This window comes from Mytilus edulis, chromosome 14 (genome assembly GCF_963676685.1).
Source record: "Mytilus edulis chromosome 14, xbMytEdul2.2, whole genome shotgun sequence".
NCBI lineage: Eukaryota > Metazoa > Mollusca > Bivalvia > Mytilida > Mytilidae > Mytilus > Mytilus edulis.
The window spans coordinates 37,099,913-37,124,169 of NC_092357.1; the positions used below are offsets into that span (position 1 = coordinate 37,099,913).

General features: G+C 33.6%; 1 protein-coding gene across 1 annotated transcript; it reads left to right on the forward strand.

The window, feature by feature from the left end:
• The first annotated feature begins 669 nt into the window (after nt 1-669).
• Nucleotides 670-22,412, forward strand: LOC139504175 (uncharacterized). The gene is made up of 7 exons (XM_071294239.1): nt 670-793; nt 1,717-1,855; nt 16,472-17,105; nt 18,326-18,448; nt 18,926-18,992; nt 19,499-19,576; nt 20,421-22,412. The coding sequence occupies exons 1-7, from the start codon at nt 670-672 to the stop codon at nt 21,242-21,244; spliced, it is 1,989 nt and encodes a 662-aa protein (XP_071150340.1). The 3' UTR covers nt 21,245-22,412.
• The last annotated feature ends 1,845 nt before the right edge of the window (nt 22,413-24,257 follow it).

The window sequence follows — 24,257 nt, forward strand, 5'->3', positions numbered from 1 at the left end:
TCATGGGTAATATTCTTTGGTGTACGCTGCGACGCCATCTTGTTTCTAAGGACGCCGTAACGTTTACCGTAGCTAGTGTCGTCAATAATAATTGGTTGGACATGTGCCGTGTGCACAAATACATCTAGAAACACACAAAACTTGAGCTTTTTCAGAATTCCAAAAAAACAATTTACGGAAAAAGTGGTAACATGCCTTAAACTTAGAGGAGGAAGACGTAAATACCCGAACAAGAATTTGTTCTGAACACTTTTTCGCTGGTGAAAAAGTTCTGAGTAACGGTATCCCCGACCTCTCAATTGGCAAGCAAATAGGGAAAAAAATGTGAACGCAAAAATCAAGACTACAGCTAAATGGCATAGTAGCAGAAGAAAATTCAACTTACTTTGACAATGCATCTCGGTCCCAATTACCTTCAATGCCTTCTGGTGACGCTTGTCAACCAAACTACGTGATAACCACACATTTGAGATTCTGGTCTTATGACAAGAAGATTTTAGATGGAAATTTTGGTAGACACAGAGCTTTATCATCACAAGACGAGTTTTTATGTATTTATCGAGGCTACGACAAGACATTAGCGAAACCGTTCTTGCCTCTATGTTCAATGTTTCAATATCTACTGTTTCGTGTATTTGTCAACATGGGCCTGACACATCAAAAATTAATATGAACCCTACAATGGACGAATTACAGACATTATGTCCCCCTGATATACTTAAAAAATTCCCAAACTGCGTTATGATTTTGGACTGTACAGAATTTGAAGTCGATGAGCTGTCAAAAAAGTCAGGTTTATTGGATAACATTAAAAAGGCGAGGTATACACGGCCGACAAAGGTTTCACTCTTCAGAGGCAGTTTCAAGAAAAGGGTGCGCAACTTCTTGTGCCTCCTTTTGCCAATAAAATTAAGAAGCAATTCAATCCACAGCAGGTCGAAAAAACAAAACACATAGCAGCTACCCGCATATTTGTAGAACAGGCGATAGGTAGAATAAAATCGTAGAGCTTCTTAACTAGGAGAATTCCTATTTCATCTTTTCAATTGGCTTAAGTTCATATGATGAAATCATAATCTTTCAGTCAGTTTAATTGAAGTCTGGAGCTAGCATGTCAGTTAACTGATAGTAGTCTGTTGTTATTTATGTATTATTGCCATTTTGTTTATTTTCTTTGGTTACATCTTCTGACATCAGACTCGGACTTCTCTTGAACTGAATTTTAATGTGCGTATTGTTATGCGTTTACTTTTCTACATTGGTTAGAGGTATAGGGGGAGGGTTGAGATCTCACAAACATGTTTAACCCCGCCGCATGTTTGCGCCTGTCCCAAGTCAGGAGCCTCTGGCCTTTGTTAGTCTTGTATTATTTTAATTTTAGTTTCTTGTGTATAATTTGGAAATTAGTATGGCGTTCATTATCACTGGACTAGTATATATTTGTTTAGGGGCCAGCTGAAGGACGCCTCCGGGTGCGGGAATTTCTCGCTACATTGAAGACCTGTTGGTGACCCTCTGCTGTGGTTTTTTAATTGGTCGGGTTGTTGTCTCTTTGACACATTCGCCATTTCCATTCTCAATTTTATTAAATACACATACAAAACATCGCTTACCTTACAAATTTCCAACGTTCGTGCGTCACTGCTGCAGATCCAATACTTGTCTCTCGCCGTAAAGTGCTCATTGAAAAATTTTGCAAACAGCTGTTACTACTAGATGAAAACGAAGAAAATACAGAGGAAAACATAGAGGAATTCTACATTGCTGAGCCCATTGCAAAACAAAACGTCGGTGACGGTGACCCTGACATTCCTAAGATTGACGTCAGAGAATATGACGAAGAGCTGGTGCTTGGGTTAGTCGATTTGTTAATTGAAGGGGAGATTGAAACCGAGGAAGTGTACAGCATTTGTTAGTCTGCAGATCTAAAAATCCAAAACATTAAATGGATATATAGCTCTAAACTTAAATCTTTGTCAATAATTAGCTAATATTAAGAATGCAGTATCCAAACGTTGGTCATAAGAAATAATTGCTTGCAATACAGTTAAAGTGAAAACTGAAGAGCAAATAATATATCATGCTTAAATAAACAACAACAAACAAACAAACATACATACATACAAACACTTACGAAAATATATATAAAAACAAATCAGGAAAAAAAAAGAAACAGATACGAAGCAAAACAATACATATATTATAGCAATCAGCAACAGCAATAGAAAATAATGGAACAGATAAATTTACATTCGATTAAAAGAATATCTTCAGTCATTTGCCGGATGATTTAGATTAGAACTTGAGTGAAATTTAATTATAGATTGTACTGTGCATGATAACGAGTCAACGGTCCGCATGAGCATCATTTGAAAGCATGCTTTTCTCTTTATGAATATTTGATATATAAAATCAGTCTCATGTGTTGCCATTAAAGTGATTAGAAGTGAAGAAAAATTTTTCAATACATGTACAATGAAAAAAAGATCTGAACCCTTCCTACATTACATACAGGCATTGGTTGGACGGTCAGAATGAATATCTGTTTCTTGGTTGGCAAGAGAACATATTTTTATTCACATGCAATTAAAATACACAAACACATAATTTGAAACAGAATCGTGTTGTTAGAAAACAAATTTATTCCTTTTTGGCATATTTAAGCTGTAATATTGTTTGTACACGGCAAACTCGATCTGTCTGACAGTTGTAACTTATCAATTGCATTCTGTACACGACTTGTTATTTTGTCTTCAGTTAGGGACGGTGCATTATTCATGAAGCAGGGGGGACCGGTGTAAATGGTAAGTGGACATGTACTTTTTTTCAACGTGCAAAGTAGTGGGACCTGATGATTTTTCATTATCTTAATGCATGGGACATACACTTTTTTCAAATGCTTAAGTAGTAAACATTTTATTTTAATTAGCCCAAAAATACACACCAAGAAACATTCAAACAGAAACAGAATATGAGAAACAATTTTAGTTTTGACTGGTGTAAATCAGCCCATCTAACTAAATTAAATATTGATCTTACAAAATTCAAGCTTATTAGGTAGTTTGATTTATTGCTGTGAAATGAAAGAATTTAATTTTACAATAGGTAAAAATAAAAATTATTATATAAATTCAGATAGGCATCTTTAATTCTTTTTATAACTTTTTCAAATCAACTTGGATTTTCATCAAACTATGCAGCTATCTTAGATATATATTAAGCTTACTGAATCCCAGGTCATTTTGTTTTTTGTTGTATTGCTGTCAAATTAAAGAATTAAATCAATCTAGGTAAAAGAAGCTAGAATTTGCATTTCGAACAAAATAGAGATAGTACACTTTAATTATTTTAATAACTTTTTCAAATCAACTTGGATTTTCATCAAACTATGCAGCTATCTTAGATATATATTAAGCTTACTGAATCCCATGTTATTTAGTTTTTTGTTGTATTGCTGTAAAATTTAAGAATTACAGTAATCTTGGTAAAAAAAAGCTAGGATTTGCAATTCAGACAAAATAGAGATAGTATACTTTAGTTATTTGAATTACTTTTTCAAAACAACTTGGATTTTCATCAAACTATGCAGCTATCTTAGATATATATTAAGCTTACTGAATCCCAGGTCATTTTGTTTTTTGTTGTATTGCTGTCAAATTTAAAAATTAAATTAATCTAGGTCAAAAAGGTAGAATTTGCAGTTCAAACAAAACAGAGATAGTACACTTTACAATTTAATTGTTGAATTTGACAGCAATACAACAAAAAAAAATGCAAATTCTAGCTTTTTTACCTAGATTAATTTAATTCTTGAATTTGACAGCAATACAACAAAAATCAAAATGACCTGGGATTCAGTAAGCTTAATATATATCTAAGATAGCTGCTTAGTTTGATGATAATCCAAGTTGTCACTTCTTTCGTGTTCATGTTAGATAGAAGTCCCTTCTCCAGTTCTCTTCCTTATATGTATCCATTCTTCGTTTAACCGCCTAAATCACCAGCCTATATATGTTTCCGGTTTTTGGTACCCTGGTATATTTTTTTTAACGCCTCTATGTTCAAAATTTCGAGCGATTTTAAAACACTGATTGAACATGTAATGTTGATAAACTGAACGGATCATGAAATAAGATAAACATCGGCATATTTTTATTACGATATTATCATAACAGGCCTCATTGATATGCATAATTATGTCACTTATAAGTAAAACTAGTAATAATAATAAGATAAGTTCATAAACTATACATATATGCCAGCTTGGAAGTTTAATATTTCACAATTACTAAAATATTATTAAAAAAATCACATTCATATTTTTTAATGAAATTATTTTTTAATTTGCCAATTAGAAGGATAGAAAATCGGACAGACGACTATCTACTTTTTTAGATCAGAATTTGAACACCGGTGTTCACCGTGTCTGAACACACATGTTAATATTTTTAACACAAACGTTAAAATTTGAACACGTCTCTAAGCATGAACATATGACGTTAAAATATTGAACATTCCGTGTACAAATTTTGAACGCGTCCGGACGCGTCAGGCGTCAGGTATATTTACAGTGTTGCATAATTGATTTACGTAAAAAATTGACAAAGTAAACAAGTGTTTTTCATCGAAGGAATGTTCACACTTGTAAGTGTTTTCATTCAGGAATGAGTACACTAGCGATACTGTTGTAGACCAGGAATGATTACACCAGCGGTGCTTTTGTACCAGGAATGATTACATTAGTGATTGTGTACCAGGATTAATTGCACTAATTATTTTGAACCGGTATTCATTACACGAGTGTTTTAGATCCATACATTGATGAAGTGTTTTAGTACTTGGTTTAACAAATGATAGCAGCTGCACAATAACGTTTATTTGATGAATTAGATTTTTCTATGCAAATCAATTAAATCAGTGACAACAACAACAAAAAAATAATGAAAATAAGTCACTGAGGCCAGGGCTGGACTAGGCAACACCCAAATATAATGGTTTTCAATATATTGACATAGAAACAGAAAGGAGGTGACGGAACCCAAAGGTACATTTAAAATGCGAAAAAAAATGCCAACGTCATGACTCAAATAGGAATCGACAGAAACAGACAAATAACAGCTCACAAAACACAACATAGAAAACCAAAGCGGGGCAACACGTAGCCCAACAAAAACGTAGGATATCAGGTACTTCGGAAGGATAAGCAAATTCAATAGTGTCAATGTCAGATGAAACCTCCTAAATTGATAGGTTAACCTTACAATCAACAATTTAGTTAACCTACAGCATATTGTTTCTGAGAAACCGTCCTAATCATGAAGCTTTAACCTTGATCAATTATCCAAGGTATTAGGTCGATTACAGATTAATCCTGCCAGACAGACATGTACATTGTACACCTCACAATAGTATTCAATACACCAAATAAAGTTGTCCTATTGCTTATAGTACTTGTAAAACAGACAATACACAAAAACATATCAAAACCAAAGAACCATGAAAAAATGGTCAAGGTCACAGGAAACCTGCCAGGGTTACAATTATAATGTACATAATAATCATTCCAAACACCACGTACAGCTGATTGGTTGCGTGAGTCAGGAGCCTCTGTTAGCTATAGTCTTGTATGATTTTTAATTCTAGTTTATTTATATATTTTGGAGTTTAGAATCACTAAACTAGAACACATTTTGTTTAAGGGCCAGCTGCAGCACGCCTCCGAGTGCGGGATGTTCTCGCTGTGTTGAGACATTTCTTTTATTTTGTTCTCGGGTTGTTGTCTCTTTGACACATTCCCCATTTCCATTCTCAATTTTACTGTTGCATTTATTTACTACTTAATATCTGAAACAAGAAAGTGTCCATGGTACATGGATGCCCCATATGCACCATCATTTTCTATGGTCAGTGGACCGTGAAAATGGGGTAAAAACTCTAATTTGGCATTTAAATTACAAAGATCATTCATAGAGAACAGGTGTACAAAGTTTAAAGATCGTTCATAGAGAACATGTGTACAAAGTTTTAAGTTGATATGACTTCAACTTCATCAAAACTAACTCGACCATAACTTTAAACTGACAGACGGACGACTTCAAAAAAGGGGGATGGATTTTTCCTTTGAAAAATATTCTGATCCCCAATTTGATAAAAAAAAATATTCTGGTCATACAGATGATAAAAAAAATATTCTGAATCCAGTGTCCCCATACATTATAGTGTTAGATATTGAAGAATTTTTTTTTTTTGATTGGAAAAAAAAAATTTAAACGTTCGCGTGATAAAAATTCTGACTCAGTACCACCCCACCCCCGTTTTCTTTTTTTTAGATTAAGTGGTTGCTCCTCTATCAAAACCATTTTCATGATTTTCAGTAGTTTAAAGATAATAAAGATGTCTCGATTGCGCATTAGACAATATAGCCTAGCTGCAGCAGCGCGCTTACAGACGAGGAAAATGGATTGAGATATGTTAAGGTTTACTACATTTCTATCTTTTCCATTTTTGTCAAATGGTATTTATTCTCCAAGGAGTATTTGGGTGATGTTTTTTTTTCTTAGTGTATTTGAACGGATGTGAGATACTAGACAAACAATTCAATTTACCTCATACTTTTTTAGTAATGCATTTATGAGTGAATCGTTGTTTGAGTAACTTTTTTTGAGACCAGTGGCAAATATTTCTGTGTACATCCAGGCGATTCAAGAAGATCTTTTCAATTGAATTATGTGCTCGGCAATAATGATGTTTTGAGTCTTGATAAGGGGTTAATTAATAAAGCTACGCAAAGTTGTTTTTAGGCAGTTAAGCTGCCTTATGCGAGCACCCTAGATTTGTGTTCTACCCAATAAATGCTGAAATATGTGCCATTGTTATTATCTAGCTGGATGTTATGTAATTTATAACTAATTGGACAGTTTTTTCATACTTTTAAATCTTGATCACAAAAAATATGATCAGAAAAACCTTAAATGATTGTCGATTTATCCAAAAGTTTTGAAGTTGCACATAGGAGTAGAGCTCTTTATGTAGTTTATTATCCGGCCCTGAGATTTTGGCTAAGCTGTCAAAGAACAAATGTATGAAAAATTTAATCGCCGAAATTTTCTAAAGACAAGTAATTCAGATTTCCCAAATGGCAAAAGTCGTAGGAATATTGTTTGTCGTCAATACGTAGTCAACTACGTCAGTAGTCTTAAAATAAGTTCCAGTGTTCATGCTGTTGGCGGCAATTTTAAATTATAAGACGAAATTTTTGTATCTTTTCAATTTGGAGGCAGGGGTTCAAATTAGCGGTTGTCCAAGGTCTGCGAACTTCCACTTTTGCAGTCGGACTTTCGACTTGGTTACTAGCTACGCTTGACATGCCCGACTTTAGAGGAAATAAAAAAAATAACTTTGCAAACCTTTTTACCCAAGTCTTCTAATAAACGATCTCAAAACTTGTTTTTAGCATTATTATTCATGACAGCGATGTTCATTTTGTTCAACCGCTATACAGAAAATCGCCGACAAATAATGTGTAAATTCGAGTAAAATCGTATCTGACAAAAACAACATTGAAAACAAAATGGCTGACATGAGAAGAAAATTACAATATCGAATCCGATTCCGGAAGCAGATATGGGTAATTCCGGGTTTTGTCGATCTTTGAACTTTTAAAAAAATCAGACAGATGACAAAATACATCTTTGCATGGTAAATAAATATAAACACTAGAATTGAAAACCAAAAGATATCTGTAAAAGAATGAAAAAACAGAAAATATTTTGTACTGAAAATGTGAGAAACGTACAATTAAATACAACGATGATGAAGTACAGCAGAATATAATGGTGCAACAGTGCGTTCTGAAGATCCATAGGTATCCATAGGAAACTCAAAATTACTTTTTGACAAATTTTAATGTCAAAATCCAATACAATGTGAGTCTTTGTGACAGCTGGGAACAGTATATCTAACAATATGTATGGTCCTGGTGACAGTATAAATTTTCTTTATCAGTAATAAATGTTGGTAAAGCAAGTTATATACTTTTAAACATATTACTGCAATTTCAATGGGGATTTTTTTTTTCTCAATTTTGATGGGTCAGTTAAAATAGCTGGAAGTTTCTTATTTTACACATGTAGTGCAACTAGATTATATGATACCTGAATGTAAGCAAATCATATGATATGTATGTGGAGTCCTTTGGGGCACTCTACCCCCTCCTGTTTGATAACTTTGAAACAGATGAGATCCCCATCTCTCAACCATATACATCCATGTATGGGACTATATAACTAATCAAATGAAATATAGGTGAAGTCCCTAGGGTCATCCACCACCTCCTACTTCAGAACTTGGAAACAGTCGAGATCCTCACCCCTCAACCATATTTATTCATGTATGGGACAATACAACCAATCAAATTAAATACAGGGGGAGTCCCTGGGGTCATCCCACCCCTCCTGTTTGGGAACTTTGAAACAGTCGAGATCACACCCCCCCCCCCCTTAAACCGTATATATTCATGTAATGGACAATATAATAAATCAAATGAAATATAGGGGGAGTCCCTGTGGGTCATCCCACCCCTCCTGTTTGAGAACTTGGAAACGGTCGAGATCCCCACCCCTAAACCATATATATTCATGTATGGGACAATATAACAAATCATATGAAATATAGGTGGAGTTCGTGGGGCCACTCTACCTCTTTCTGCTTGAGAATTTGAAAACGGTTGAGATCCCCACCCATAAACCATATATATTCATGTATTGGACAATATAACAAATCAAATGAATTATAGGGGGAGTCCCTAGGGTCACTGCACCCTCATGTTTGAGAACTTAGAAACAGTCGAGATCCTCACCCCTTGACCATATATACTCATGTATGAGACTAAATAACAAATCAAATATAATATAGGGGAAGTCCCTGCGGTCACCCCCCCCCCCCCCCCCCCTGTTGTTTGAGAACTTGGAAACAGTCGAGATCCTAACCTTTAAATTAAACCATATATTTTCATATATGGGACAAAAGAACTAATAAAATGAAATATAGGGAGAGTCCTAAGGGTCACCCTACCCAATCCTGTTTGATAACTTGGAAACAGATGAGATCCCCACCCCTCAACCATATATATTCATGTATTGGACAATATAACAAATCAAATGAAATATAGGGGAATTCACTGGGGTCCCCCACCCCCTCCTGTTTGAAAACTTGATAACTGTCTAGATCCCCACCCCTAAACCATATATATTCATGTATAGGACAATATAAAATAAACAGCTGCGCCATGAGCGCATGATACGCCCGACGTCTTATGTGAAAGTCTTATGCAATAATCATAAATAGTGTATGAGAAAGTTCTAAACAATAACCATATATTGTTTTAGAGACACGGCGGGACATGTGAAACCCCCCACCCTGTTTTTTTTTACAAAAACTAAATATTACCAAAATAAAATTTTGAATCAAAACCAAAAAGTATACAGATCTTTAGATTAATATATCAAAGAAGTGTGTAAAGTTTTAAGCAATAATCATAACTTATTTTTGAGATACAGCACAACATGTAAAAAAAAAAACCTACCCCTTTTTTACAAAATACTAATAACTCAAAAATGAAATTTTGAATCATCACCAAAAAGTATACAGATATTGAGATTAATATAACAAAGACATGTGTAAAGTTTTAAGCAATAATCATAAATGGATTTTGAGATATGGCGCGACATGTAAAAAAAACCTCCCCCTTTTTTACAAAATACTCAATAACTCAAAAATGAAATTTTGAATCATCACCAAAAAGTATACAGATATTGAGATTAATATAACTAAGAAGTGTTTAAAGTTTTAAGTCATAATCAAGAATCGTTTTTGAGATACAGTGCGACATGTGAAAAAAACACACCCCTGTTTTAGTTATAAAGTGCCGTAACTCAAAAAGTTTAAATCTTATTTTCACCAAAAAGTATACAAATCATTTGACCATCATAAGAAACAACTATATTAAGTTTCATGAAATTTGGATAAGTCGTTCTCAAGTTACGGTGCGACATGTTTACGCCGGACAGACGGACAGAGGGACGGACAGACAGACAGACGGACAGACGGACACCGGACATTTGTATACCATAATACGTCCCGTCAAAATTTTGACGGGCGTATAAAAATCAAATGAAAAATAGGGGTAGTCCCTAGGGTCACTCACACCCTCTTGTGTGTGTTTTGAGAACTTGTAAAAGATTGAGATACCAACTCCTAAACCATATTCATTCCTGTTTGTCATTTCAAAAAGATTGAATAACATACAAGGTCAATCTCATAGGCATCACATAGGCATATCCCTTTGCTAGACCTAACACCTGTCATTTTATTCCAAACTTAGACATCATGGACTTGGGGTGAAGGTGGGAGTCATTTACATTTACTATGTACAGGTCAGGAAGACCTCACCATTGATCCCTGTAGTAGTAAACATTTGTCTGATTTGTGTCTCATAACTTTTGTACTGTAGAACACAAACTCACTTTTACAAGCTCCTACTAAAGTCAACTTGAACTACTAACAGTCAACTAATACGAACAAATACGATCAACTAGAAGAACTGCAATCAATGAATCATTGCGAATTTGTACCACTACTGACTCAGGACCATGAAAAAAAAAATATACTAGATATATACGTTGCTATTGAAAACCTTGATAAAACATGAATTATTTGCCTTAATGATTAATTCATTAAATGAGCATAAATGTACAATTATATATGTGTGTTTAATGTTTGTTCTTTTAAATCTTTAAAAAAAAATTGAAACAACATTGCCACAGTTTTCATAATTATGTTTGCCTTGGTTTTTGGTTAACTGCCTACAGTGCTTACAGCGCTTTGATTTATAACAAATTAATATATCAACTTTAAACAAATATTTCTGTAAAGAAGTTTATTAATAATTGTTATAAATATCAATTTTATTCAAAAATTGTTTCTTCCTCCAATATTCATGGTAAAATTGGTGTTCTAAATGCTTAGTTTTATGTACACTAAACCTACAAAAGGTCTACATTGACTATCCACTGCATATAGACAAAACATGATTTAAACTACATCATTGTACATGTAAACATTGAGTTTTGTCAATGGAAACGTAATTGAGTTTAGTTTACGTGTGGGTTACACTAACACACCACCGATTTTAGGTCAATGTGAACACAGCCTTAGTTCGTTTCTGTGTGCGTTACATTTTAATGTTGTGTCGTTGTTCTCCTCTTATATTTAATGTGTGTCCCTCAGTTTTAGTTCGTAACCCGGATTTGTTATTTTCTATCGATTGCATGAGTTTCGAACAGCAGTATACTACTGTTGCCTTTATGTATAAAAATGGACATCATCATGCCAGTTTAACCTTTCTCACTGACCAATTAATTGAGGTCAAGGTTAGGTGAAACGTGTCTGATGGACATGTAGACCTTGAAATGAACCCATATACCAAATATAGTTATCCCATTCCTCTTAAGTGTGGAAATTTACATTACAACAACAACAATACTTTAAGATGTCACTTAACCATGAAAATGAGATCAGGACAATGAACATTTGACACTCAGAAATATTGTAACATAAGGGATGTGGATACGAAGTATGAAGCAACCAGGTCTTCTACATCTTTAAATAAATAGAATTGTTCATAATGTAGTTTGTGCTGTCGTCTGATAGTAAAACCCATGTATTTTTCAATTGTGTTGCAGGAGAGAAAAAAATTGTACATTTATTAGTTAAATACGGCAAAATCGAAATAAATAGTATCAAAATTATGCTGTAGATTCATTGTAGATTCTGTTTTTTTGTCATAAAAAAAGTTTCGAAATATTATAAAGTTAAATTAAGGTTTGAATATGTAATAGATTTCAAAAAACACTTTGTTACCTCAATCAATCTAAACATAAACATTGATAAAAGATAACACTGGCGACAATCTAGACAAAATACAGGATCACTATGTCTCTTAGCTACAACAAAAATGCCTCATGGTGCCTGACATAAAAAAAAATGCACAGGGGACATTAACAAGTTTTGCCAACTCCTATGGACGGACGAAAATGACAAAATCTATATAAGCTGTAATTTATATGGGTATGATACATGTACCTGTATTGATAAAAAAAAAAAGGCGGCCAATCAATATATAAATAAAGTTGTCTAATTGTGACGCATTGGCAATTATGCCACATCTCCTTATTTTCATATTTATTAGTACTCTGATTGATACTTTGTGTCTTTTGTCATTTTCTTTGTTGTTTTTCTGATTATTGATTATACATGCCCTTGTTACTGTATTTTGATAGTATTTGCGCTGTACTGTTACACCTCTGTCAATAGTATGGGGAGAACTGAGTGTTCGAAAACATGTATAAACCATCTTAATTCTTAGGCCAAAAGCTTAACATCATTCTTTTGATTTTCATTGGTTGCTGTCTGTATAACTGTTTTGTTCTAACTTAAATCAGACTACTAAGATGAGTTGTTACCAGGAAGATTAGATGCATGAATTTTTTTAAGTGTTTATTTCATTTGTTTATTCTACATTGTTTCCTTTCTCGCTCTGCAGGTGCCTTTTATAGTTAATACAGTATCATAGGTTTTCTGCTCATCAAAGCTACATGACCTGAAGACAAACATTACAAAGATAATAATGATAATAGCATCCAAACAAATTTTGTTTTCCTCCTTTGTTTATGATATAACATTGACTTTAAATTTCTCATATTTAGTTCTGACAGAAATATTGTGTTTTTTGTGGTTACAACTATTTTATTACAACAAATGTACGTGTACATATTTTTATTGTCATTTAAACAATTAACATGTACTTTTTTAAAATGATATCCTCTTTAAACAACTTATCTAACATGTCTAATAACAAATTATGTTTAAACTGTTGAACTCATCATGCTCATGATCACTCTTTATCATGTACAAATGATGTATATTATAAATGGAAAGAATATTAAAAAAAATCAATTTCCATTCAAACATTCTTCTTTCTTGCAATTGACTTTTGCCTCATTCACAATGTATTTCAACATTCAAACTTGATTGCAAATTTAGCTTTTATTTTACAACATTTCTATCCATAATTGTAATCATTCTTTACAAAATTATGTTCCTCTTGTCTCTTCTTTGCGTTTCAATCGATGATGAGGAAAAGATGGCATAAACTCTGGTTCACATGGGTAAGGCTGTTCTTTAAAATATAAACCCAAACAAGTACAAAGTTGAAGAGCATTGAGGATCAAAAATTCCCAAAAGTTGTGCCAAATACGGCTAAGGTAATCTATGCCTGGGATAAGAAAATCCTTAGTTTTTCGAAAAATTCAAAATTTGGTAAACAGGAAATTTATTAAAATGACCACATTATTGATATTCGTGTCAACACCGGAGTCTGACTACTCTGGGCTGGTGATACCCTCGGGGACGAAACGTCCACCAGCAGTGGCATCGACCCAGTGGTGTAAATAGTTATCGAAGTCATATATTCAAGTCATATAAAAAAAAATCCTATTTAAATCATATAAAAAAAATCCTATTTAAGTCATATAAAAAAAAATCAAAATGCGAGTTTAAATTATTGCGATTATAACCCTGACGCAATTTTCGCAATAAGAAAAACATCGCAATAATTTTTGAATGTACAGTATTTTCTATTATCTTACCTTTTCCCATCATCATCGTTGTCTTACTCTTAGTATTACCCACTGACGTATCACAATAGGTATACTTATCCTTCTGAAGCCGAGGTGTAATATGGATCAACTCATTTTAAGTATTGTCTGTATGGTAGGAACCTGCACTTACTTTATTTAACAATCTATAATTTAAAAAAAAAGGAAGTTGGTTGTTTTATTTCTCTAAATTTTTAGTCTTTAACGAATTTCACTGTTCCTTTTTCCCCAAATCTAATTATACTAAAGTAGATAATCAGACTGTTTTCTGTCTCATGAAGACCATTTGTTTGTTTTTGTTCTAATTGAGATTGTGACACAGTGATGACTGCTGTACCCCCATTTTGACAATTTTATCTATAACGTCTGTTTTGTTCACGCATCGTTGTAAATATGATGGAATTTTATGCGACTGTCATGCAAGTGAGAGGTTTAGCGCTTTATAACCAGGTTCAATCCACAATTTTCTACATTTGAAAATGCCTGTTCCAAGTCATGAATATGACAGCTTTTGTCTATTCGTTTGATGTGTTTTATCATTTGATTTTGCCATTTGATTAGAGACTTTCCGGTTTGAATTTTCCTCGGAGTTTAGTATTTTTGTGATTTAACTTTTTTCTAATATACTCACTTTGTCATACTGGTCTATGATATCATTCAATATTTCACTTTCATATGGATCTTTAATAGTTATCCCACAAGGACTCGGTGTGTCAGTGTAAGATCACCCCGATGGCCGGAGGCCAGAGGGTGATCTAACACTGACACAACAAGTCCGAATGGGATAACTATTTTACATCCTAGCTGTTTTAGATAAGACGAAAAACCATTTACAATTCATAAAATTTAGTTAACAACGCCATACAACCATTATAATATACTTTATATATTACTATATGATGTATACCCTTAATAACCCCCGAACACGATGAGTAGATATCAAACAATGTCAACTCGCCCCAGTGGCCAATCGGCCCACATTATATCGCCACTTTATAAAAAAAATCGCCCCACTCTTGTTAACCGACTCGCCCCACTTTTGAAAAAGTGTAAAATCAAATTCAACAATTAATCTGACAACTCACTTATTAACGAAAAGGGTTTAAACCCCAACTCGCCCCATTTATAAAAATGTCTTGCTTCATTTAAGTATGTTAATTTAGTGATAGTTCGTATCCAGTCGTCCTGGTGTAGTGGTATGTGTCGTGCGAGTTCGAATCCCAGCATATACACTGGATTTTGTCTACGTGAATTTTGATAGATAGTCTATTCCGTATGATTAATTATAAGTTTTATAGTGGATTTGACTTTCCCGCAAAAATGTTACAGAACAAAGGAAAGCATGCTTAACAAAGAAACTCAAACTGAGGTGATCTGGTAGGGGTGATCCGGCTCAGATCACCCCTGTTAGAACAAAGGAGCTGGGATGTAATCTTCATTTGATTACCTGTCAACACACAGCATGATATTAAGTGTTGTCATGTCAGTTGAATGATTTATTGGGTCCCTCTGTTGCCACAGTTAAACTTATAAATAAGTGGTATGTAAGGTATTTGGTTTCAAAATTATAAAAGGTGCTATCCACCAACCAGTCTGACGATTTTCTATTATCCTTACAGATAAGAAATTATGTGTACCTAATCTCCCTTTGTATAATTTCATATGATAATTTTGTAATCATGACATCTCTTTTGATTAATCATTTCTGCTGCCATTCCTTATCTTATTTTTCATTTAGTCCATGAAACAACATGCTTGGGGTTTGGTATTCCGGTTTCGATATCGAAGTATCATTAATTTGATAACGTCACTTGCCTTTATATCTGACAAATTGAAGTATTATGTCAATTTTGTGAAGTACAAAATACCTCGATGGGCGTTTCAATTGTTTTGATTTATTACGCCAAGATTGTCAGAGGCTAATCTTTTCAATGACCACTGATCCCTACTATTGCATTTGTAACGCGATTACTTTCTATTTGAGTGTTTCTCATTGCCGAGTTACAAACCAAGTCAAATAGTAGGACTGTGATATTTTCTCTAGAGATGTATGCAGACCTACAGCTTATTGTTTTTTATTCTCATTTATATTTTATTTGGTTTAAGAAAATGGACTTACCACTGACTATTTCGCAGCTCTAAATTTTTGGTCGTCAAAGTCAATTAAATACCGTTTGCATTTGACAATCTACCAGTCACTGGCTACCTATTTTGAGGTCTGGTTTGTTGGATTGTTAATCTTATAATGGTAGAGTACTTACCTTTGCTATGCATTTGACTTGCTGCTGTATTGACAGTCGCTCTTGGGATAATAATTTGTTTTTACTGCCAATGTGATTGATACCTACATTGCAATTGTTTACAAAGAAACTTTCTAGCTACTTTACCTTCAAGGTTGTTTTTAATCGGTATTTTGATTCATTAACGAACAAAATGAGCTTGGTTAATTCAGTTTGAACATTTGTCCCAACTAGAAATCAAAGCACTTACCAATGTATATCACAACTAGAAACTATTTGCCCGTCAGACTTGGAAAATGAGCGACTTGCAAATGATACTTCCTCGAACAACCCCTAATTCCATTTTATTTGCAACTGAATCTAAGGTGAACTTTTATCGGCAAGGTTTTGGAATCATTTTACGCTGTTATGTTAAATTTGTCCTGTTGATAAATAATTATTGGCTTTTCTACTACCAGGTGCAGTCGGTTTGTGGTTCATGTGAAGACTTTAATTGTTTTTTTTTGTAATTTATAGCATGGACAGAGAAGATCGTCGTCGTTATTTTATAGTAGGATCCGTCATACTAGAAGTAGTCACTCCACTATTCTGGAAGAGGATAGAACATGATTATACTAACAGTGGACTAGCATCACTGCAGGATTTCTTAAATAAACAATCCACAAAACACATCCTCTTTCACCTTCGACACAGAAATACTTCGTGCTGTAAAGACAAGACAAACTGTTCCAATAATGTAGCACTTCCTCTCATTTACTGCCAATGGGATCTGTTATACACCGAAACCAATCCTGGTGTAAATCCACACGGCTGTCACTGTAATTTTTCAGCCAATCATGTGCAACTAGATAATCTCGATATCACCCTGGCTAGCCTGATTCTACTTAACTGTTGCATCCTTACACCTGGTGAAAAGACTGCAATCCTAAAGTTACGACAATACAAAAATGAGTACCTGAGTCATAATATAAAAGGAGCAATAACCAAAGGAGAGTACAAAACATTATGGACAGATCTGACAAATTTTATCTTACAACTTGACCCCGGTAAACAAGATGAAATGACCAGAATAGCGGCAAGACCACTAGATGAAGCATTATGCACCAGATATTGTGTAGATCTTCTTGACATCCACAAAAGACTTGACGAGGTAAGTAATTAAATGTGTAAAACAATTTGAAAACAGATGCTAAAAAATATCATTTCGACAAAAAGAAATGTGAATTTGTTAATCAAAATAAGACATGTAGAACTTAGTTCAGCTGCTTGTCTTTTGATTTTCGGGAAATTTAAATCAAACGTCGATTACTAGTATACTAGTATCCCAAAAGTCATTTAAAAATCCTAAGTATAACATTGCCTAGTAAATTTTAAGACCTTGACATTACAGACAGACATTCAAACGTGAGTCAAACACAACGTTGTATATTTGATCATGTTGATTGTGGCATGAGCTTGTAACCATGAACAACAAGACTTATATTCCAAACTTTATAGTTTGCCAAATTCTAATGCGGTGTGCAACAATATCAAGCATTATGAATATACTTCAAGTCATCAAACAGTTCTCAAAGTACAAGACGAGGACAAAGACACCAACAGATGGATGTAATGAAAGGGGTAATGAAAGGGGTGGAGATGCAACAGACTTACAGAATTGCAAGTAGGTTAAGTCGGCCTCATATCTTGACTTACATCTAGAAATTGACAATGAGGGTCGGTTGAAAACAAAACTTTACGACAAAAGAGATGATTTCAGCTTTCCAATTGTGAACTTTCCATTTCTAAGTAGCAATATTCCAGCAGCACCTGCATACGGGGTATATATCTCCCAACTGATACGATATTCCCGTGCTTGCATTTCCTATCATGATTTTCTTGATAGAAGGTTGCTGCTCACAAAGAAGCTATTAAACCAAGAGTTCCAAATGGTGAAGTTGAAATCATCCCTTCGTAAATTTGACGGACGCCATCACGAGTTGGTTGACCGTTATGGAATAACCGTTTCACAAATGATATCGGATATGTTCCTTACGTCGTAACTACAATCCCCTTCCCTTTCATGAATGTGACCTACCGAATTAGACTATTTACCGGATTTGTTATCACATAAGCAACACGACGGGTGCCACATGTGGAGCAGGATCTGCTTACCCTCCCGGAGCACCTGAGATCACCCCTAGTTTTTTGGTGGGGTTCGTGTTGTTTATTCTTTAGTTTTCTATGTTTAACGTGTGTGCTCTTGTTTGTTTGTCCTTTTCATTTTTAGCCATGGCGTTGTCAGTTTGTTTTAGATTTATGAGTTTGACTGTCCCTTTGGTATCTTTCGTCCCTCTTTTAAGGTTATTATATCCTTTTTTTCCTTTGCAGATTGACGATACAATGAAGATCATGAATAAATCAGTACATGGTACACCTCAAAACATGGGTTCATCAGTTCAAGGCTTACTTCATAACATGGAAACATTGAATAATATTGATATATCTCTACAGGTAAACAGACCATTACATTTTGCATCGATTTGTCTCCAATGTATTATCAAGTTGTGTTTTGTATACTGAATAACGACACAATATAGTTTTTATGGTAATTGGCAAAAAGCATTGTCTAAAAAAGTAATAATATTTTTTAAGCAAACTTTTAAAAACTTCTAAAAGAAGCAATGTGAAGATGTCAGTAGTTGTGTATTTTTAAAGATCTTGTATTGGTGCTCAATTTGCTTTTTTGTTCACTTCAGTGTTTCTGTTGTTTCGTTGTTTTACTCTTATAAGTAATCACATGGTTGAAGGTATTGGCAACAATTTGTCATATTGTTTTGGGTTTTTTCCTGAATATTCAAATAATAATCAAATAATATTTGTTGATGGACATTGATCAATACATAATACATCAAATAACTGACAACAATCATTGTCTGCTTTGCTAATGATGTAAAAAAAACTAGTTTTGATATTCTTTTATTTATACAGGAGTTGTTGTTTTATGCCAGACGAGGTATGGCATGTAAATGCTTTACAGAGAGGAACGAAAATCATGGTTAGTTATCTAAAAATGCTTATCAAAATGAAAGGTCTGTCAAAAACATTATTTAGGACAAGGATTCCACTGTCCGCTTGTGAGATGCTCTCAATAACGAAGAAATCTACAAGTAGGAATTGGGATCCAATTATTTTCCCCATTTTTTCTATGCAATTTTATTCAAATTGAGGGCAGACTTTGTATTTTCTATGTTACTTATTATTAGACCACCAACTTTCAATTATTTTGTCATCAACGTAGCCCCCTCCATGGTTTCTTTGATAATTATTGGAGAGTCATAACTTGCATTTAAGAGCAATACTATTTTAAGTATTAATAGCCGGGTTATTTCATTGATGTCCTGGTTAAAATCGAAAATAAAGTTTGGACAATTTACTCAGACAATCACCCACTCTATATATTGTAAATATATCGGGAACTTCTTTGAGAAATATATATTGAGAGTTCCGTCGAAGTGTTATATTAGAATTAAGTTGCCTAATGGAAAATCTTTTTTGTTTTAGTTTCTAGAAAATTGATACCCCCTTCATCAAAGTACCAAGAACAAGGAAGTGTAAAGGATAGCCTGGAAAGTCCGAAAGGTAAGCATGGTTCTGCTTCGGAATTCGATAATGCCTTTGAAATGTAGAACATATTATTTAGAGGGGCATTAGCTGTCGAATTCATTTTAACAGAATCGACTCAAATTCTCATATTTGATTTATAACATACTTAAACGCATATGCAACTTATAAACGTTTAAAGAGAACAATTCACGATGCTTGAACTCTATAATATGTATCAGTATTTCCTAGTTTTTTTTTTGTTCATACGCTATCTAATTAACCATCAAAATGACTTCCGTAAACTGCTGACGGACATATAACATATAAACATAAATATAGATATATTAAGAAAGCAAACATTGGTCTGTTTTATTTCATATTAATGGTTTACAAAAAAGTCATCATCGTATGTACCGGCATAAAAATGAGTTTGTGTGGATCAAATCAGCCAATCAAATGTTTTACCCTTGTTTCACTTCAAATGTTGACATACTTTTTAATAGCTGACCACTATCTGCGTAAATCTTTAGCCAATGTGTTAAATCAAAGGTCAGATGAATATGGTTTAAATGAGGTAGAAATATTCATTTGCAAGTGAATAATTTTTCAGAAAGGTTGCTTTACTTATTTTGACAAAATTGAGCCGAAATGGCCGATCATACATTTAACATTGTTGACGAATTTTGATGCCAATTTTTAATTTAAAAGCCATATGATTTTTGTTTATTTCCCCCACTTTTTCTCCAACTGGTTGCATGGCAGTTGAATGTTGCATAAAATGTTTCTCCTCTATATCATCAGTATATAAATATCTGAGTTGTTTAACTGTTGTTCTTAAACTGCTTATGTTTAGACGAATATCTAATCTGTTATTTTTCAGTCGAAGTATTTCTTATCAAAAGACAATCTCACCGGTTAGGACAATGTAAATTCACAATATATCGCCAGATAGACCTGACATCAGTAGCTGGAGATGACAAAAGAAGAGTAGTATCCGATTTAGTTATGATGGATGATGCTAGACTGGTAATATGTTTATCTTTCCAATGCAGACTACTCATCTGTAATTCAGATGGATCACATATAGACAGCATACATCTTCAGAGTAACCCATGTTATGTTACAGCAGTCAACATCACTACAGTAGCTGTTCCGCTGGAGCGTATTAGTTGTATTGAGATGTATGATATAAACAGTAAACTAAAGCTCAAATCAATATCAGTACACGAAATGTATTACAAAGGCATAACAACTATGAACAAGAACTTGGTTGTATGTGGTGTCAACAGGCTACTGTTCATAGATCATCATACAGAAGAAGTCGTAAGGACAACACAAACTGACTGCTTGCCTTCGAGGTTATATAATAGTGGTGACAGAATATTCTACAGTTCCGTTGACGTCGAGGACAGCAAGCTGTATTGGTACAGTTTTACTGATGACAAACATCAGTACATGACATTTCCATCAAAGCCTAGTTGGATGACAACACTCCAAGATGGTAGTATGTATGTGGTGTGTACTGGTGGATCAGTGATACATGTCTCATCAGATGGGAAACAACATGAAAATGTTACAGGACTATGTCTAGGGAACGATAATGTAGTGATCAGTTACAATGGAAAGCAAAAGAAACTTGTTACGATTAATAAAGTACAGAGGTTTGCAAGAGGAGTTGCTGTTCAAATATTTAAAGAGATCTAAACTATAGATTGTATCATTGTATGATCTGTTATTTTTTTTTTATCATAAAACAACTGTTTATGAATTATATTTTTGACGAGCTCAATATGTTATATATGGACCAGTTTACATTATAATGACGGAAGGCGAAGTTCGGGGTTCTTTACAATGTAACAGGTTCGTATATAACGTATTGACAGAGTGAAAATCCCTTATTTACATTTTACATACTGTATTGCGGGATATTATTTCGAGGTTTTCATTATTGCGATCAATGTGAATTGAATTACGGGAAAAATTATGCACACGTTCGTGTTTTGTGAGCGATACATGTTACCAGTCGGCAGGTAGATAACGGTAAATGGTAGTTTAAACAACATAAAGGCCAAAGGATTTTGTACATACATGTATATAAAATATGTATACTTTAAGTAATTAGCACAATATTACGGGTGCAATATGTGAAGCAGGATCTACTTACACTTTCAGATCACCTGAGCTCACACCTGGTTTTTATGCGGTTCGTCTTGAGCTCAGTCTTAATTTTCCATGTCGCGTTGTGTTTATTGGATTTTTTTTTGGTTGATTTTGGTTTTTTTAAGGTTTTCCAAGGCGTTGTCAGTTTGTTTCGATTTATGAGTTTGAATGCCCCTTTATTAAGCTTCAAATAATATTGTTAGAAGTCATTTAATCTTAGATAAATTGCATTTTGTACATAATTATTGCAAGCTTGATTTCAATCATGTTTTACGTATATGGCTACATTTCAGAATTATTTAAGTATATGTTTTTATATTGCATATGACATACTGTTTTTTCACGCAATGCAAAGAAAAATTAGGATTTTTGAGTTTTTATTTGGTACTATACTGTTCAATAACCAAATATTAGTATAAATACTGTTCAATAACTAAATATTTGTATACATATATGTAAATATTGTCTGTTATACTTTATTGTAAGTTCTTAAAAGCATACATTATTTAGAGAAAGTAAATTTGAAAGATGTATTTAGTTGTACCAGAAGTCAAAAGCTTGATCATAGTTATTTATTTTTATAGCAGGAATTAAATATAAGAATTGAATGTGTTTTCTATACAACTAATACTGTTCAATATCTTAACACAGCGCTTTGTTCATCAGCATATGTATGTCATATTATTTAGAACATCAATAAAAAATATAATCTTTGCTTTTGTATGTATACATATCGCATGAAGTAATAAAATCCTCATATTTTAAAAAAAATAGACAAAGGTTTACACTCTCAAATGTCTCACATCAATTTTACTGATCAAGATAAAATTTGAGAGAGATTTTTACCATACACAAGGCCATTCATTTCTAAGACTGTGCATGCTTTATTTGCACTAAATCCATCGTATTTGTTTTGAAGTTGTAGTCTGAAAAATCATGGTTCACCTGTTAACGGAAATTTGTTGTATTTGCTGTCAATCTCGAATTCCCTGGATTGGTACCTCGTGCTGTCGACGAATGTCATCCCTATTTTTCTCATTCAGCTGAATTCGTTGCATGGTGGACAAAATACATTTTGTCTCTAACAGTTTTCTGGAACATTTCAATATGCTGGATTTCTATTGACGACATACAATCAAATTCTTTTTTATTGACGTGTGTTTCCAAAGATATTCAATCATCAATAACCCTTTATCAAATCATATTATTATTCCATAAGACTAACTCCGTAAAGCGACTTCTCAATAAAAAGAAAAGAACTATCTTTTAACTGGACACTTCATTACTTAGAGGTAATGTTCTCTAGTTGCATAATTCATAGTTTGGCGACTTGAACATTGAAATTCAAATACAGGATGCAACAGTTACAGTTAGGTACGATCTTTGATTATAAATATTTATAATAAAATGAAAGTAAATTTTACTATTCTGAGTTTCTAATTTCCATATGCAAGAAAATTTAAATCCACGAAGTGTAAACTGAATAACGATTCTTCTATTTAGCACCACCATTTTTTCGCTGCAATATTTCTCAGTTTTTTACATGATGTATTTGTCTACTGTTTCATATATGTAATTATTTCATTATTTATATTTTGTATTGCAAACGTTCCAAATGGATTTTTCATGGATTATATGAAAATTTATGCATATAAAAATTTGACAAAAGTATATATGGTTGACTGAACATATGCTCCATTCGTAATCTCATTTTGAAATGTTTGTTTGATTACAAAATCGAAAAATCACTAACAGAATGTTATTTACGTCTATTTTTACACTTTATGTGTTAAATATATTACCTTACAGAAATTCAAAAGGCTATTCTACAAGTATTCATAATAATGAATCACGCACCTGTTCAATTTATATATCAACAGTGTGTTGTGACAGCTGAAAATGCACTTAAAACTGATATTGTTTTAGGTTAACATAACATACGTTCACGGATTTATTCTGAAATTTGTCTTCTTTATCGAGTCGTTGTGCGTTTTCCTTTGTTTTTTTCCTTTAAAAAAAACTCAATCACATAATATATAATGACTTAATAAATAGTCAACGATAAATCTTACGGGGCGATGGATCATATAATTATGATTCAGTACACTACAAAATATAATATATAACAAGTCTAAAAGGGTACAACATCACCAAAAGACACAATAAAACGAACAATATGTTAGATATTTCGGATAACAGAAGCCGGAGTTACTGGACACAAGTGATGGCAGGAAAATCAGTGATGTTAGGGAAAATGAGTGACTCTTCTGTGTTTTTTCTTTAATGCCCTCTGGGGAAACTGTCCTGAGCTTTCTTATCCAAAAACTTTCCCGAGCAAGACTGTCGGCCTTTGACCAATCCTCGTTGTGATCTTTGATGGTGATGGTAAGTTTTTTTTTAGATCAGCTTAGGCGTGCCCAGGTGATCTCAAATGACGACTTACGGGGCGGTCGGGCTTGCAGGTGTAGTCACTACGATGACCATTTATGCGTTTGTTGAATGGCTGTTCTGTCTCGCCAATATACTGTCTGCCACATCGACACTGAAGAATGTATAC